At 36.1% G+C, this 19,016-nt stretch overlaps 1 protein-coding gene across 1 annotated transcript in view; it reads left to right on the plus strand.

The window, feature by feature from the left end:
* The window catches only part of brd8b (bromodomain containing 8b), a 35,116-nt gene that overhangs the window by 13,552 nt on the left and 2,548 nt on the right, over positions 1 to 19,016 (plus strand). Inside the window, exons 13-18 of the mRNA XM_056471681.1 lie at positions 1,434 to 1,928; positions 5,817 to 6,019; positions 6,431 to 6,523; positions 7,161 to 7,229; positions 9,226 to 9,508; positions 14,973 to 15,065. Of these exons, the coding sequence (XP_056327656.1) occupies positions 1,434 to 1,928; positions 5,817 to 6,019; positions 6,431 to 6,523; positions 7,161 to 7,229; positions 9,226 to 9,508; positions 14,973 to 15,065 (1,236 nt within the window). The remainder of the gene's footprint in view (positions 1 to 1,433; positions 1,929 to 5,816; positions 6,020 to 6,430; positions 6,524 to 7,160; positions 7,230 to 9,225; positions 9,509 to 14,972; positions 15,066 to 19,016) is intronic.

A 19,016-nucleotide genomic window follows, 5' to 3' on the forward strand; every position in this document is an offset into this window, starting at 1 on the left:
TCTTTTGCCTATCCTTTCCCTCTTCCTCTGTTTCCCTTGCTTTCTTGTCTCCACGATACTGTCCTATAAAATCAGCTTTATTTGACAAGTATTGCTCAAACACAAAAGGAATTTTTTTTTTTTTTTTTTCAGGAGCTCAGGGTACTTACTTAATGCATACATATCAGCACAAGATCACAGTATAACATTTAATTAAATGGAAAATAAGTTTTATAAATACAAATTTAGATGTTGAACAGTTGAGATCAGAATTAATAAACTGATTTTTTTTTTTTTAAATATTTCCCAAACGATGTTTAACAAAGCAAGGAAATTTTCACAGTATGTCTGATAATATTTTTTCTTCTGGAGAAAGTCTTATTTGTTTTATTTTGGCTAGAATAAAAGCTGTTTTTTAATTTTTTAAAAAACATTTTAAGGTCAAAATTGTTAGCCCCTTGAAGCAAATTTTTTTTCTTTCGATAGTCTACAGAACAAGCCATCGTTGAGAAAATTATTTGCCTAATTACCCTATCCTGCCCAATTAACCTAGTTAAGCCTTTAAATGTCACTTTAACCTTTATAGAAGTGTCTTGAAAAATATCTAGTAAAATGTTATTTACTGTCATCATGGCAAAGATAAAATAACTCCATTATTAGAAATGAGTTATAAAAAACTATTATGTTTACAAATGTGTTGAAAAAAATCTTCTCTCCCTTAAACAATTATTGGGGGAAAAAAATAAACAGGGGGGCTAATAATTCAAGGGGTTTAATAATCCTGACTTCCACTTTATGTCCAAAATGGGAATTGTTGATATTTTAAACTGTACAAATAAGAGATAAAAATATTTATATAAAAAGTGAAAGAAAAAAACATTTAATGCAAATCTCTGTGTTTTGATACGTTTTCTAAGAGTATGTTTGCAAGTGACAGGTCTGGTTCAGATGAAAATGTAGAAAAACAAAACCTCTTTTCAAAATGGAAAATATTCCTTCTACAGGGTGCCGTTGCTTTTATTTAGAATGCGGTTTAAATCAATCGCTCCTGTCCTCAATCTGGCAACCTGCGCTTGCATTTGTTTTGATCCAGGAGTGCAATACCTAGTTCGACCACTGGGTGTCAAACTTACATATTGCACCTTTAAGCTCAAACTAAAAATTACACATTTGACCTCTTCACAACAGGAAAAACCCCCAACAATCAAGAATGCATAATTATATGCTGTGATGGCTTTCCAATCAAAAAATGTCATTGATTATAATAATCAATGGGGCAGAAACAACCACCAACATAACTAATGGGTTGTAAATGTTAACAGTACACAAGGATTAAATAATAAATAATTATTCACAGTATTTTAAAGTGCCCACAATATCAATATTGTGCATGTTCACCATCATGATATTTTGAATGATCGACATATGTCTAAAAAGCATTACCTCTATCTCAGGTGGACGACCCTGTGGAGGCTCTGGATGCAGCGGCAGTGGAGGCGGCTCTCTCCCTCTGTGAGGATCCAGCAGTCGGTGGTCACCCCCTCACCAGCCCCTGGGAATCACAGACATTTAAGGCAGCCGAACCAGAGCCTATGATCCAGCAGAGTTCCATCCCAGCGGGCGCAGAAAGTGTCCCGAACTCTGCAGGTGTGCAGGGCGAAATGGAGGTTTTGGTAGAAGAGGCTACAGAAACCGAAGCAGTTGAGAGGGTGACAGAGGAGCCTGCGATGCCCTCTGCCCCGGAAACAGAGCAGAGCCAAGACTCAGAGGTTAAGACGGAGGTCAAGAGGGAAGGAGAGGGTGAAGGGGGTGTGGAGGAAACGGCGCAGCCGGAGAACAGAACACCGAGTCCAGCTGTGAAGTGTGAAGGGGAGGACTGGGTTCAGCCAGAGACCGTGACACCCTGTCTGGATTCAGAAGATAGCTCGGCCTCAGCAAAAGATGCAAAGGTATCAGCAAAGCAAAATGAACAGTATGCCTTTATATATAGTGCTGTTCAAAAGTATTTTTAATTGACAAGACCAATTTACAAATCGTATAACAATAAAATTGAGCTAGTCAGAAGTGATGACACTGATAAGTGAGAAAGAGATAATATTCGTGCATAAATAGACGTGTGAACATTAAGTTTAAGCGCTTCATCCGCGCATGAAATTCACTTCACAATAGACATAGATTCGCGTCATGAGGGCTTCTGTCTGCCCGGTGACTAGCTTCCTTGCTAAATGGCTAACATGGATTTTATTGAGAGAGTAGCTGTGCTTTGTTCTTTAGGAAGGCTGAAAAACAGCATAGATTCGTTCGGCACTGTGTCTGAGTCTACTAGATCCTTTCAGATATGCACCCAGCTCTGTGAGTTCATCAACTCCTCCAAAAACTGTACCTGGATGATGGAAGCTTTCAGAGGTGCTTCAGACTGAGTCGAGCCCAGTTTGATGAGCTGTTGTCCGGTGTCGCCCACACGGGACACCAACAACAGGCGCTACGTCATAATCACGCCACTTCAAGAACAAGTTCCTGATTGGTTAACGCGGCACGAATGTCTGCTGAGGTTCAGATTTCCCAACTCGAGCGAGAATTCGCACATTAAATGCTTAATTTGCGCAGCTTCAGTCGCACGAATCGCACCGCAGTATACCTATTCACATCTTTGCATTGTCTTAACATGTAAATGACTCGCACTTGATGCTTCATCTGTGTCTGGTGTGAATGCACCATAAGAGGTGAAGGATCGGCAAACATTACATTAGCCCTATTGCAAACAACAGGAATAAATGCACTACATAAAAATGGGTTCATGCGTAGATAAGTATCATGAAGGTTCATGAACAGAATATCCACAATGGAGTATTTAGATATTTAGAAATTTATTGGTGTGCACGGGAAAAAGGAATGTGAAAGTGAAACCAGCACACTGGTTTAGAACCATTTGAACCACACAGGAACCGTTTTTCACTTTTGGTCGAAAAACCAAAAACCCCATGCACCAAAAATTCAGTGCATCCCTACTTTCCACTGTCAGAGTACCAAAACAGCCAACTATACTCTGCCTAAAACAATAAGAGTGATGCCAAAAGGTTGACGCTAGGCTTGCTGCTGAATGCTATTTATTTATTTTTATTTATTTTTTACACATGAAGTACTATTTTTGAATATGTTAAACAGTTGAAACATGACACCATAATAATACAATTATGGCGTGCAGCAATGAACCATCTTCAAAACAAAGCCTGTCTTTTCTTGTGACAAACAGCCACATGCCAAGAAGCAAAAGCAGAATCTGCTGTACAACCAGCAGCACAACCAGATAACAGAATGAAGATATCAGAGAATAAGGATGTCTGTATATGTATCTAACTAATAGAACGTTGGAGATAAATTCAGTGTTTATGTCTGTATAGCTGCTGTGAGCAAGCTGATAAGTTAAGCCCACGGAGAGGATTGAGCATGCAGCAGCACAGAGAAGACTTTAAAGCGCATATTCATTTTCCATAGACATCAATGGGAAGTTTGTAGTTTGTTTAGATGTCAACAGCTTAGAAAATCAAATGCTTCACATTATTTGACGAAAAAGAGAAAGAAAGAGAGATAACACTGCTGTTATATGATCTCGATTGCTGACATGCACTTTGCACACATATATCAACTACATTAAATTTGTCATTAACTGGTCCACATACAATGTTACCACTTTTACATTAAAAAACTCTAATCTAAATGTAGAAGTAATATGCTATTTTCTCATGTTTTGAACACGTTTCTGTTGTTGGCATGGCAGATTGTGAGTTTTATAGTTCTTCTACTGGCATGATTGGCCAACAGTTTTGCATATTTAAGCATATTAGAAAGTCAAATAGCTTGATAGCTGTGTGCAAACCACACATCGCTATATACATATATGTTAGGGGTGTGATGGGGCGTTCTCACCAGACGCTTCGAAGAAATTGTGCTATTCGCAGGCGAACATTTTAAGTTTGCTTGCTCCATTCGCGCATCAAATTCACTTCACAATATTCTTTTTTTTTCAATTCATCTTTATCTGTATAGCGCTTTTACAATGTTGATTGTGTCAAAGCAGCTTCACATAATAGATCAAAGTAAATTGAAATAGTGTAGTTCAGTTTTTTAAAGTTTAAGTTCAGTTCAGTCAATAGATGCGGATTCACAGGGGAGAAAACTCGCTCTGCAGACACTCGCGTTTTATAACAGCTGAGAGGATAGAGAAAGTCACGCCAGCAGGTCAAAGTGGCCACAGTGAGAGAGAGAGAGAGAGAGTAATGGAGTTTACTTTCATTTTCTCATTGTCAGTGAAGCTGGATTTATACTTTCGCCTGGCGCTGCATCGTGCACCTCCGCTGACTGCGTGCGCACCTCGCGCAACAGACGAGGATTTTATACGTGCCACGTTCACCGCTGTGATTTTTAAAACGACAAGGTCAAAAGGAACTGATAGTAAAGTCAGCTGGATAAACAGAGAAGTAGGAAGTAGGAACTACGTCATATCATTAAAATCATTCAATATTTTTAAACTATTTTTATAAATTATTTTAATGATTATAAGGATTTTTATAACCATTCAAGTTTATTTTTATATCAAACTTTGATGCATCACTTGCCTTTGTTCATATCAAGGTTAGTTTTACATATTAAAGTGTATTCAAATATTAATGACAACAGAACATGGGTCGCTCTACAAATATATTTTTATTATGGCAAGAATAAAAGCAAAAAAAAAAGCACACTTACTTAAAAATACAGATGTTTTTTAGATTTAGCCCGCTCCTCAATTCACACATTACTGTCTGGCTAGTTTCTGTCCTCTACTTATGCTAAAAAGGCAATAATGGTCCAATATTCCTGACCATTATCACCAATATATCCCAGAAAACAGGCCATCAGTATATTGTAAACCGATAGGTTCAAATATTCCATTTCAGTTATCAAAGATATTTGTTCCTTCATTATAGTTTTGTAGCTATTAAATTGATTTAAATTCAAAACTAATATATACATCAGTGTTAAACCTATGAATGGTGGAAAAACATATTTCTGTAATTGTGCACCCGGGTCTCCACTTTTGCTATGGCCTCTTTTGGTTTTAACAAACGTATCCCTCAGGTTTTTCCAATCCCAAAATCTTTCCTCCTTTCCAACGGCTGTTGCTATTTCTAGCCAAGATTTATTGATCATCTGGTTATCTCTATGATCACGGATCATAAAAATGTCTGTACATGTGTACCTGTTTCAGACAAAATCTCTTAAAAGTGTTTCATATTCAACTAAAATCAAACGCGGCGCTGCACGACCTGTTTGGTCGAGTCTTAAAAAAATCATGCGCTCCTTTGGCCAAAATAATATCGCGCACACACAAAGCAAACCTCCGCAAACTCCGCGATGACGGCACATTTGCCGTGCGCACTCAAGCGAACTAGCGGACGCGTTAAGTATAAACCAGGCTTCAATTACTCACGTTCACCTCTCTCGCCATAGTAAGCTACAGCAACATATCACATATGAGATAAATGACGTCACTACGTGATGATCTATTACTGAACCGGTACCGCATTGTCCACGTCTGCATCATGGTGCACCGAAGAAACAATCAATTTTGACACCCCTATCATTTGCCACCACTGAACAACACTGTACTGCAAAAAATTATTAGGCCACAAACATCGCGTCACGGTCCAACAACACTCCATTTGCCACAACTACACATCACAAACACCATAAATGCCTGAGCAAGCTACATGTGAAGTGACAAATTACAGCAGTTGGAATAAAAACAAAAATGTTGACTTTATATCTCAGTGTCTGATGTTTCTCTCTGAATGTAGGAGGTGAAGGAGGAGGATGGAGGGAGTGAGGTGGATGTGGATGAAGGTATGGAGCTGAAGGAGTGTGGCGATGGGGACGGTGAGGGCCCGTATCTCTCCGAGGTGGATCCTCCTGCCAGTGAGAGTGAGGATGGATACGGCAGTCACTCGCAGCGCTACACCACTGCAGACTCCACCGCCAGCAGCCCGGCCTCATCACAGTTGTATGTTTAATTTGATCAATGACTTTCTGTTTTGATCCTTCGTCTGACTTTAACATTTATCTCTCTCTTTCAATATCAGTTGTTAAATTTAAGTTTGAGAAAAGCAAAAAATGCCATTTATAGCAGCAAAAGAGAAGCAATGAAGACTGAATATTATGTTGAAAGGGTATTTGCTGCTATGATTAAGTCAAGGCTTTTCTAAGGTTTTTGTTTTTATAAAGCTATATACTTGTTAAACATTTCTAAAGAAATTTGGTGTTATAGAAGTGTTGTGTTCTGTTATTGAAAATCAGCTTTGTTTTGCATCTTTTCTATAAAAATGTAAACAAAAGAAAAAGTTTTATACAAGTAATAGTTTTGTTAAAAAGAGAAGGCTGAAAATCTAAACCTCTCTCTCACTCTCTCTCTCAGCTCCATGTGTAGTGAAGATCAGGAGGCCTTACAGGCTCAGAAGATCTGGAAGAAAGCTATAATGTTGGTTTGGCGAGCAGCAGCCAATCACAGGTCAGCTTTTCACACTGAACTCTGCCGTTATAATAATAAGCACCAACCTGCAGATTTATTAGTGCAGGGTTCAGCAATCCGTGGCTCTGGAGCCGCTTGTGTCTCTTTAGCTCCCCTGCTGCCTAGACTAAACGACATGTAAATAGCGTATATAGGCTGTGTATATACAATATTTCTAAGGGAATAACCCTTATCTTGGCATTCTATGTACCATATGTGACTGAAAAGAATATGTTAATATTGCTAAAACCACAGTACTTGCTATTTTTTCATAAACTTGCAATTTGATCCACACATTTGATCTATATTGATGACTATATTAAAATTGGACATTCGTTTGTAATTATAGCTCTCATTTCAACAAGTCATCACTGCGTTAAGTCTAAATTGAAATGAACATTGCTTAACACTCCAAACATCTTCAAAACTGGAAATGGGTGATTACTTAAAAATAAGATAAGCGCCATCCAGTGGTACAAGCAGGCACTTTCTTACATCTGTTATGTTTGTTTAAAGGCCACATATGTTTTGTGGCTCTGGGCAAATTTTATTTGGATAGAGAATGACCAATATAGCTCTTTTGGTCACAAAGGTTGCCGACCCCAGTGTACGTGTATTATTAATGGTTTTGTTTCAGGTATGCCAGTGTGTTTCTGCAGCCTGTGTCTGATGACATCGCACCGGGGTATCACAGCATTGTACACAGGTACCAAGATGACAATCTCATACTTTTTACGTAATGCAGAAAAGTTGAACGGAACACTTAATGCAGAACATAAAATGGAAATTAAAGCGTTTCACTAACTTTGCCAGGTTTTGGATAAAAAAATAAACAATATATCTGTATAACTACAAATATTCTCTGAATATTTTAAGTTCTGAATCATAAGTAAATGTACATAAATATACTTAAATTTGAATTAAGTCATATATCCATGTATACTTGTTTTATATCTGAAACAAATGCATAATTCATAAATCATCAAATAAATGTATGCATATGTATCATATGTATATGTTTCATAATCAAAATGTAAAACATGGGTTCATGTTTTAAATATTAAAATTTATTTAAACCATTAAAAGGTAATCCAGAAAATTTTAAATGAGAAAATTTCAAAAATAATGAAAGAAAAATGTAATGTAATGTGTGTAATACACTCACTGGCCACTTTGTTAGGTACACCGTACTAGTACTGGGCTGGAGCCCCTTCGCCATCGGAACTGCCTTAATACTTCATGGCATAGATTCAACAAGATACTGGAAATATTCCTCAGAGATTTCAGTCCATATTAACATGATAGCATCACGCAGTTGCTGCGGATTTGTCGGCTGCACATCCATGATGCGAATCTCTCATTTCACCACACCCCAAAGGTGCTCTATTGGAGTGAGATCTGGTGACTGTGGAGGCCATTTGAGTACAGTGAACTCATTGTCATGTTCAAGAAACCAGTCTGAGATGATTCACGCTTTGACATGGCGTGTTATTCTGCTGGAAGTAGCCATCAGAAGATAGGTACACTGTGGTCATAAAGGGATGGACTTGGTCAGCAACAATACTCAAGTACGCTGTGACGTTGACACAATGATTAGTTGGTACTAATGGGCTCAAAGTGTGCCAAGAAAATATTCCCCTGACCATTACACCACCCCCAGCCTGAACTGTTGATACAAGGCAGGATGGATCCATGCTTTCATGTTGTTGACACCAAATTCTGACCCTACCATCCAAATGTTGCTGCAGAAATCGAGACTCATTAGATCAGGCCAAATACTGGTGAGCCTGTGTGAATTGTAGCCTCAGTTTCCTGTTCTTAGTTGATAGGAGTGGCACCCGGTGTGGTCTTCTGCTGCTGTAGCCAATCCGCTGTGACGTGTTGTGCCTTCAGATATGCTCTTCTGCATACCTCTGTTGTAATGAGTGATTATTTGAGTTATTGTTGTCTTTCTATCAGCTCGAACCAGGCTGGCCATTCTCTTCTGACAACAACAAGGCTTTTGCGCCCACAGAACTGCCGCTCACTGGATATTTTCTCTTTTTCGGACCTTTCTCTGTAAACCCTAGAGATGGTTGTGTGCGAAAATCCCAGTAGATCAGCAGTTTCTAAAATTCTCAGACCAGCCTGTCTGGCACCAACAACCGTGCCACATTCAAAGTCACTTAAATCACCTTCCTTCCCCATTCTGATGCTCAGTTTGAATTACAGCAGATCGCCTTGACAATGTTTGCATCACTAAATGCATTAAGTTGCCGTTATATGATTGGTTGATTTGTGTTTAACGAGCAGTGGCCGGTGAGTGTATGTGTGTGTGTGTATATATATATATATATATATATATATATATATATATATATATATATATATATATATATATATATATATATATATATATATATATATATATATTAACCATGCTTTTAATTATTAAAACATGGAATTTGGAAAGATTGGAAAGTTAATCCCTAAAATAAAAGTTTGTGCGTTTAATACAGTTTTGCTCAATTATAAACGATATGTTAAATGTTTTATCTTAATTAGACATGCTTTTTGTTTACTAAGTTTTTATATATTTATTCAAATATAATCTACACAAGTTTAAATTTAGGAAACCATGTGGCATTTCAGCATAGAGTTGTTGTTTTTTTCTGTTTGCTCACAGCATTTCGGTTCATCCTGTACATTTTTCCCTCTTTCAGACCAATGGACCTCTCAGCCATCAAGAAGAACATCGAGTCTGGCCAGATCCGCACCACGGCCGAGTTCCAGCGGGACATTATGCTGATGTTCCAGAACGCAGTGATGTACAACAGCTCGGATCACGACGTTTATCACATGGCCCTAGAGATGCAGAGAGACGTTCTGGAGCAGATCCAGCAGTTCTTGGCCACTCAGCTGATCATGCAGACGTCAGAGTCAGGCATCAGCACTAAGAGCCTGCGCGGAAGAGAAGCCAACCGCAAACAAGACCCCAATGAGAAGGTTAGAGACACACACACGAATCATCACAAACACACACACATACAAATTACGAGTGGAAACGAGATGCTGTGGAGAAGGTTGGAAGAATATCAGCACTCAGACACACATCGCAACACATTTAGGAGACATATTCAATAACACAATGATTTCGGCTTGAAAGTTTTGGGCAGTGACACTTAAAGTCTGTGTGAAATTAAAATTTACAATGTTTATTTTGCTAGCGCACATTTTTGTTCATAATTAATTAAAGCATATTAAAACATAAAAATACTGTAATATGTGTGCAGATATTTAAGAAAAATGCCAAGGGAACATTCTTGTTTATCTGAAAAACAATGCTGAAGTCAGATATTCTGCTTTGAAAATGTGTGTTACGTGCTGGAATGTCTAGCTTTTGTTCTGGTTCTTTTTACCCACCCGATGCCACTTTAGCCAGTTATATTTCAGCATCCCGGGTTGCCTTGGGCGGAAAACAGCGCATATCATTCAGTCAGGAAGGCTCTCAAAGTGTACGTCCGTGACTGAAATGCGCGGACTGAAATATTTGTATAATTTGACCCACTTTTGGGTCGCGACCCACCAGTTGAGAAACACTGATCTTTAGGATTCCTGCATATACCCTGAAAAAGAAAACCTCACCCCCCTACTCAATATTTAGTTGGAAGTACATCAGCATACTGAAATAAGTCTCAGCAATCTCCACTCCACCGATACTCCAAAGAGATCGTTCAAACAAAAATAAAAAGTGTGTAATCATCAGCATGTCGTTCTAAACCCATAAGAAGTGTGTTCATCATTGGAAGAAAAAATGAAGGTATTTTAAATCTGTTAATAAAATAACTTTTCTAAAGTCTTCTTAAGAGGCATGATCACAGATTTATTTCTTTTATTCCCATTTTAAAAAATCTTAGCAATAAAAACATCATTTAGTGACTACAGAAGCAGGAAGATCATGATCTGTTGTTGTCATTGTAATGATTTCTATGCAAAAGTCATATAATTATAGTACATTTTACAAGAAAATGAAATGCTTCAGTCTTTAAACTTTGTAAATTCATGTTAAACCAACAAAACATCTCAGTTTTAAAATGAACCTTACTCCAAAATGTAAAAAAATTATGTATGTTTGCACTAATAACTAGTGATAAAGTGTGCCAACATATAGCACTGAAGTGCTTGCGACGACCCAAGTTCAATTCCCGGCTCAAGGTTTTGCCAATCCTTGCCAATCCATCCCCCTCTCTCTGCTCCTCATGTATTCCTGTCTAAACTCCACATTCATATATAATAAAGGTTAAAAATCCCTTATAATTATAATATTAAAATGTATATATTATTTTGACCAGTATAGCCTTAACTTTATAAACAGTCAACCCTGAAATTATTGAGATCCCAATTTTGGCTTTACTATATAAAGTGTTGGGGGTAATGCATTACTCGTTACTTAAAAATGTAATATTATTACACAACGCACATTACTTGTAAAGTAACGCATTACTTTTCGAAAATAAGTAATAATATTTGAGTTACTTTTTTAAAAATGTAATGCGAGTTAATTTTTAGTTTAATTAATTAGCTTTTAAAAGATAAATTACTGAATTAAAGTAGTCACAATGAATAACGCAGTCAATCAAAGAAAAGGAAAAGGTGATTTATAGTTTCAATGGACAGTGATTTTACTTAAGACAAATAGTACAAATATAGCAAACATTACTTTAAACTTTTAATAATCTGTATATACGGCATGTAGAGCTCTGGGGTCAGGTTTTTTTAAGGTAAATGAAGGTATAGGTTATACAGTATGTTGTTAATTGCAGAGCTACTCTATTAAAAAAGAAAGAAAAAAAAAACTAAATCTGAAAGGGATCAAGCCTCAGACAGGTAATAAAAAGTAACTCAGGTAAAGCAACTAGTTCGGTTTTGGGGAGTGACTCAATATTGTAATGCATTACTTTCAAAAGTAACTCTCCCCAACACTGACTATATCTATTTTAGTTTTAGTTTTTCAGTCTATGCATTTTATTTTTGGTTTAGTAATTTTGTAATATTATAATAGAGTATTTAGTGTTTAATAATTGTATTAGTTATTTATTTTATAATATTAGTTGGACATTTATTCACATTTATTTTTATTAGTATCATCTAGGCATGGGCTGGTATAAGATTCTGACGGTATGATAATCTTGGATAAAAATGTCACAGTTTCACGGTATTGTAATTACTGCTGTAAAATATATTCTTTTTAAATGTCTGGGTAAAAAAACAAAACCTTTTTTCCTCTTTCATTGACTTCTGCTGTCTTCATTAGTTTCAAAAGCACAGATTTTTTTTTTTTACATTTTGAAACAGCATCTTTGGATTTTGGATCCATGTTTTTGATTTTTCTGCTGGAGATACTGTTGTGCTAAAAAGTAAAAACAAAAAACGTAGAAAAAAAACTACACCGTAGAAAAAGTATAACAGAAAATTTTGGCAGTTTTAAAACCTTGACTTTTTCCAAACCACGGTATACCTTGAAAATGGTTATCGTCCCATGGTGTCATGTTTTCTTTTCATATATTCAGTAATATATATAAGTTTTTTTCCCCTTTTTTGTTTTTTATCTAAAATGTATTTTATTTTATTCCAGTTTATTCTTAGAAATGGTTTAAAATTATTTTAGTTAACAATAACAACACTGATCTATTAAGTGAAAATCTTGTGCAGTGAGGGGGAAAAAGGAATCTCTCTAGAACAAACCAAGATCCTTTTTCAGGGTATAGGCTGGGGTGTTTTTCACAGAGCAGGCTTGAGATTTCACGTCTCAAAGACAGGACATCAAAGTACATCAAAGAGTCTGTGGACATCTGAAATGAGGTATCGTGGACAGTCAGATGGTTTAGGAAGTTGCAGAAAGAAGAGTTAAAAAAAAAACTGCTTCCTGTGCATCACAGCATGTAGCTTTATTTATGAGGTTGACGCTGTGGGATTGGCTTTCTGTAGAAGCAGGGTGAATTTAAAAACACTTTTTTACCAAGATAAAACCATTTGCCTCAAATATTCGACTCCCAATGGCACAGACCAGGCTATAACTTTAACTTGACCTTATTTCAGTCTGACTGAGAATAAATGAGTGCCCAAATTGAAGCGTCATCAGGAAATATAACTCGTAATGTCTCTAGCCTGCAGAGTTAATGGCTATCAATGCACACAGAATAGATTTGTGACCAGGGACTGAGCCTGACGTTGTTATACTCTCAGGTCATATTCACAAATTGATTTTCTGGCTCTTGATGGTATTGCTGCGCTCAAATAGTCATTTTAACACTTAGTTGCTGAACTAAGTTTTATTTAAAATGCTGAAATGCAGGAAAAGTGTCACTGTCCAAATACATATAATATCAATTTAAAAATACTAACCTTGTATGGTGAATGGTAAGTCCTGTACAAAAACCCGTTCTACTCACATTTCACCCCAAAATAAGAGCCGGATGTTTAACTGTCATGAAAATGTCCATGCAAAGACATTGTAAGTTTCTTCAACATAAAGTGCATTCAGAAAGTATTCAAAATTACATTTTCACATTATTTTATGACATTTTTTTAAATTTGTATTTATAGTTGTGTACTGTGGAATAATGTGAAAAAAGGAGACATTTTGTTTTAGAGTTTCTGTATTCTGTACTTCTGTATTAGTTCCCAGTTCAGAAATTTACACTTGTTTATATTTTTCTGAAGAAAGACAAACACAAATAGTGATAGAAAGGCAAAATGGCATGGATTTATTTATTGACTATTCCATATTTTGTAGAGCGACATCATAATGACTTTTTTTTTTCTGAGATTAGGAGCCAAATAACTAAAAGTTGGGATGGTGTGGAAAACACTAATAAAAAAGAAAGTAGTGATTTCCACATTTACTTAGACTTGTATTTCATTGTAGACAATATATACTCAACATATTTAGTGTTTTATTTGATCAACTTCATTTCAATTGTAAATATACCTCCTTTCCTGTCATTCAGACCTGCAACACATTCTAAAAAAAGTTTGGACAGGACTATTTAGGGCTAGTAATCAGGTAAATTGGTTAAATTATAAGATTTGAAACTGGTGACGTCAACAGGTGATTGTAATCATGATTTGGTACAAAAGCAGCATCCAAGAAAGGTCTAGTCCTTTAGGAGCAAAGATTGGCAGAGGATTGCCAGTTTGCCAACAAATACACAAAGAAGGATAGGAAGACATTTGGATATTTCACTTTTAACAGTGCATAACATAATTAAACAATTCATAGAATCTGGAGGGATTACAGTGCGTAAAGGACAAGGGTGCAAGCCTAAGCTGAGCTACAGTGATCTCTGATTTCTCAGGCAGCACTGCATCTAGAATCATCATTTACCTGTTGGCGATATCACCACATGGGCTCAAGACTACATTGGCAAACCTTTGTCAAGCACCACAATATGTAGTTACGTCCACAAATGCTAGTTAAAACTGTACTGTGCCAAAAGAGATGTTAACAGTGTCCAGAAGCGCCGTCAAATTCTTTGGGCTCAGAGGCATCTGGAATGTGTTGCAGGAACCAAAATTGGATTACGTTTTTATTTTTAAAAAATCCACATTGTTAAAGTAAATTCAGAAATCACTACTTTCTTTTTTTATTTGCATTTTCCATACGGTCTCCACTTTTTCTGATTTAAGGTTGTATGAATAATTATTATATGACTATGATGATGGCTAAAAATGAGAGAATTTGAGATTTTGTTTCCAATGTTTGCATTCAAATAACTCAACAAATTCTAATGTATAAGTATTGAATTTTACTGAGTAAGTATTGTATTTATTGAGAAACATCTGAAGAATAAGTCATTGCTAAATAAGAGACGTACATTTTCCCTCTATTGAAAACATGTTTCATAGAACATATCTGCCTGAGTGCCATAAATACTACTTTTTTAAGTGTACATGTCTGCAATTCCAGAAACATTCCAGTGTGATTTAGATTCTGGTTTTATTTGGAAACCTCATTTTTGTTGTTCATTTTAAAGTTTGGTTACAGAGATCTTGAACCATTTTGTGACAAACACTTTTTCATCCATAGTTGCCTCAAGTAAGCATGCAATATTTTTAGCCAATTGAAGGATTTTATTCGAAATTTTGTGTTTTCAATATTTTAAATTGCGCATTAACACTGAGTGATGGAAACACAGCTACTGACCCTCAAGCATATTCAGATTTTAACATGACTAAATGTGAAACAATGGAGTTTGAATACTTTTTAACTGCAGCGCTTTTATTTTGAGCTGAAATGTGATCAAAGACATGAGATCCAAAGGCGATTTGATTCCCGCACACTTCTAGAGAAAACCCGTTTTTGGCCCTTACACACACTCACTCGCGCACACACTCTCTCTTCTGAACTTCTGAAGTCCCTAACAGTAAGGCTAGCGTTACTTGCACTAACACACAGTCTCATATGTAGACCCTGAGTCCTGCACACAAAGAGCCTCATTTAGAGCCAGAACCACCAGCCAGAAGGAAAAGGAACAACTCCAAACAAGACACTGTTGAGAAGGTCAGTGTTGTACACACACAAACACACACTCACGGGGAAGAGCGAAGAGCAGGTGAGACTACTGAACTACTAACCCAAGCACAGACATGGCTAGTCTAACACAAAGTGAGTGGATGCCACTCACACTTGATTGTTTCCTGTATCTTTGCTCACAATGCAATATTTAATGTTCAATGTTTTCTAAATTTATGTAAAACATTTAGCCAACATTTGAAGTGGGTCAAAAAAAGTCAAGAACGGGTGTTGTTCAAAAGTTTTAGACAACTTTGATGAAATGTTTTGATTTACTTCAAATGTTGAAGTCTGTCTTAGGGCTGCAACAACGAATTGATAAAATCGATTACTAAAAGCGTTGGCAACGAATTTCATAATCAATTTGTTGTGTCGCACAACACGAGGATGTTTGATTATTAAAAAAACACTTTAGTTCAGAGCGGAGTGAACACGGTCTCTCTTGCGCACTAACACAGAGTTCGGCGCCTCATAGACAGGGATGAGGAGGAAGGTAGTTTAACAGCAGGGTCCTACTTTTGTTCCGTTTTGAAGTGTGGACTGTAAAGTCCCTGGTGCTGATGTTTTACTTATTATCCAGCTTGACAAGCATGACAAGTTAGCGTTAACTTGTTTACTTTTAGAGCGGCAACTGAGAAAATCAAACTGAGCTTTGGCACGGTGTCTGGCACTGAGCCAGAGAGAGCTCGCGCTGAGCAGAGCTCTCAGTAAGGGAAAACGAAACCAACTTAACCCCGCTGAGAAAGACGTGTCATACTATCACAATTATGCAGCGTTTTAACCGCCTAATTCTAAATTTATGTTTTAGATATGTAAATACACACACGTACTAGTAAAATAATACATTTAGAGTTTTTAAATCACACAAGGAAGTCTAACAATCCATTCAAATGTAATTTGCCAATGTTTTATTCATATCAGATACACCTTACAAAGTAAAAGTAACTATAAAGTTGAATCTACTCTTCTCTAAGTTCACCAGCCACTTACTTGCATGTATTTGGGAAGTAACTGGTAAATTTACGTGCTGAATCCTGCGTGTTCTGCTTTTTATGAATGAGGCAAACGTGCAGCAGCTAGTAAACATGGCGACGACCATCTCATGTTATAGATCACGATCACTTACACGTTTATGTGAACTGGTAAAACTTCTGTGTGAGATTATATCTCATTAAGATTTTTTATTACCCAATTTACACATAATTTAACTTATTTTAAGCAAACAATCACTTAATTTTTTTTTTTTTTTTTTAGAAAATGACAATTTCGTATGCTATTTCATGTGTTTAGTATGTATCTTGATTTAAAAAATTTAGATATTTGGATTGAAAACAGGAAAAAACTACTTAGTTTTTTATTTTTATTATTATTATTATAACAGCTCAGGGATGAGCTTTCTTGAATAAACGGTTGGAAATTAATGCTTTTTTTTTTTATCCAATTCATCGATTTATCAAAAAAACAATAATCGACAGATTCATCGATTATTAAAATAATCGTTAGTTGCAGCCCTAGTTAGTCTGTCTGTCTGTCTTGTCTATTAGGGCTGCACAATATGAAAAAAAATGTGGTTATAGTGGATGCATTATCTGTATAGGAGTGGGGTGTGATTAAATAATATTTATTTTATGTTCTAAGCGTTTATACAGCGAATGCATGAGTTGTTTATCCAAATTTGACCAATTAGATGGGGACTTTCTGACTTTATACCCACCTTGGGAGTAGGTTTTCAGTCAGTCATAATATTTAGGCTGTTGTCCACATGTACATGGGTATTTTTATGAATGGAGTTTTCTCCCCCTTCATTAGAAATAAAAAACACATGTAAACGCAAAAATTTACTTTGTACAGTATATGTTATACTAGTATATGTTGTAAGTGTTGGGTTAACTGCATTTTGGTGTTTTCTGTTTGAACCTTTTTGCCATTTTTATTGTTTAGTTTTTTTAACACACCAGACCAAAGTGAACGTGTTTTCTTTTGTTTGCATGCTTTTGTCTAGTGATGTTTCACACTAAGCAGTGTGCGGTGTGATTGGGTTCATTGAAAAGACTGGACACATCGCCATCTATTTTAAGTTTATGTTGGAATGCTGCGATCATCATGAAAATGGTTACGATACACTCTCACATACATGAGCACCTCATGTCTTCATCCTGCTAACACACACATCAACCACACAAATCTACCCATTAGAATGAAGTGAACCCTCTTCTTTCCATCTTTATTTCATTTTATCCTTTTTTCTTTGTCATCTGTGTTTGCTTTTGTCTGTAAAGAAGCTTTGCTTGGATGACCAGATAACCATAAGAGAACATGTGAATATGAATCCAGCCCAGTGTGATAGTTAATGTTTCTGTTTTAATTAACAACCTTCAGAAAATTGAAAACAGAAAATGTAAATGTTTGGTTACTTAATACACCTATTATTAATAATTTACATAATAATTTGTCAAAACATGGTGACGTAAATGATCAGTCAGATTTTTGATTATTATAGTTAGAAAAAAAGTGAAATTTTGTAAATTAAAATAATGCAATTAAAAAAATTTAAAATTTTCATTTAGTTAATAAAATTATTATTATTATTATGATTATTATTATTATTTATTTAGATGCCCCATTCACTTATGTCATTTAATTCCCCTATTCACACTTGGTGTCTGTGTTAATGCTTGTCAGAGGTTGTGTCTGAAGCTTTAAAATTATATATATATATATATATATATATATATATATATATATATATATATATATACATATACGAAAAGCAGGTATTAACTAAAGACCAAATTTTCTCTTCCCGTCTATGTAATTTTTTACCCGCACAATCAAATTCAATACAGCACAATCTGGCAACACTGGTAATCTACCATTAGCCATAACTAAGCCAGGGAAGTCCTTGAGACCTACCTGAGCTCAAACTCCCCTCTTGCCCTTTAACAGGAGAGAGTCCCGGGCATAAAACGCATTTCCTGTTTTGTCTCAAAACGTTGTCATGTAAATGGTCCTTCACAGTGTAAAAAATAGTCATGAAAAATAGTCAAAAAAGTCATGCCAACAAATGTTTTTATTACTTTATTTTAATAATAATTTATTTATTTATTTATTTATTATTTATTTATTTATTTATTTTTTGTTATACAAAACTTAATGTTAAGCCAGTTTAACTGACGTAATTACAAAAGTTGTTTGATTTAACTAAAAGAAATTAAGGGAGCAATGATTTTTGCAGTGCAGGCGGCATACAATTCAGTTGCAGCTTGATGTCACTCCATTCAAAGTAAATCAGAAGCATTAATACACATGCCACATGATAAAACTAATTGTTGGGTCAGTGATGTTCTGAATGCAAGTTCATCAAGACAGGGAGCGTAGCTTGTAAAATGTCTGGTCATTCTAGTTCCCTTGCACACTGTCTCTGTTGTTTTCCTCTCATGATGATGGTTTTAGACTAGAATACCTACCAAATGCTCCCTGTAACACCTGCTTGTGCTCTGCTGTACCTGTCTGTCTGTCTGTCTGTCTGCCTTTCTGGTAGGTATTAAATAGTGAACTCTCTTTTTCTCACTGTGCTGTTTGTCCTTCTACAGGACAGCCTCTCCATGGCCTCTCCTGCTTTCCTTCTCTCTCTCTTTGTAAGTATCCAGGCTGAAGATCACAAGATATTTCCTGTCCCCTCTTACCAAAACACATACACACATTATACTCTCACACAGGGCTCACTGATTGGTTAGATCTGATTATCGCTTCATGACTGTTCAAAAGCATTTGGTCGTTTGCTGTTATGAACACGACCCAGGTTTGTATGTTAACAGGCTGCGTGCTATATATATACTAGGATATTTAAAGTGCACAACTGCACGCTCGTGAAACTCTAGCGGTTCACTCTTTGGAGAGAAAAAAAAAAAACTACGGTAAAGAGAAATTTGGCACAAA

This window comes from Danio aesculapii, chromosome 14 (assembly GCF_903798145.1).
Source record: "Danio aesculapii chromosome 14, fDanAes4.1, whole genome shotgun sequence".
Classification (NCBI taxonomy): domain Eukaryota; kingdom Metazoa; phylum Chordata; class Actinopteri; order Cypriniformes; family Danionidae; genus Danio; species Danio aesculapii.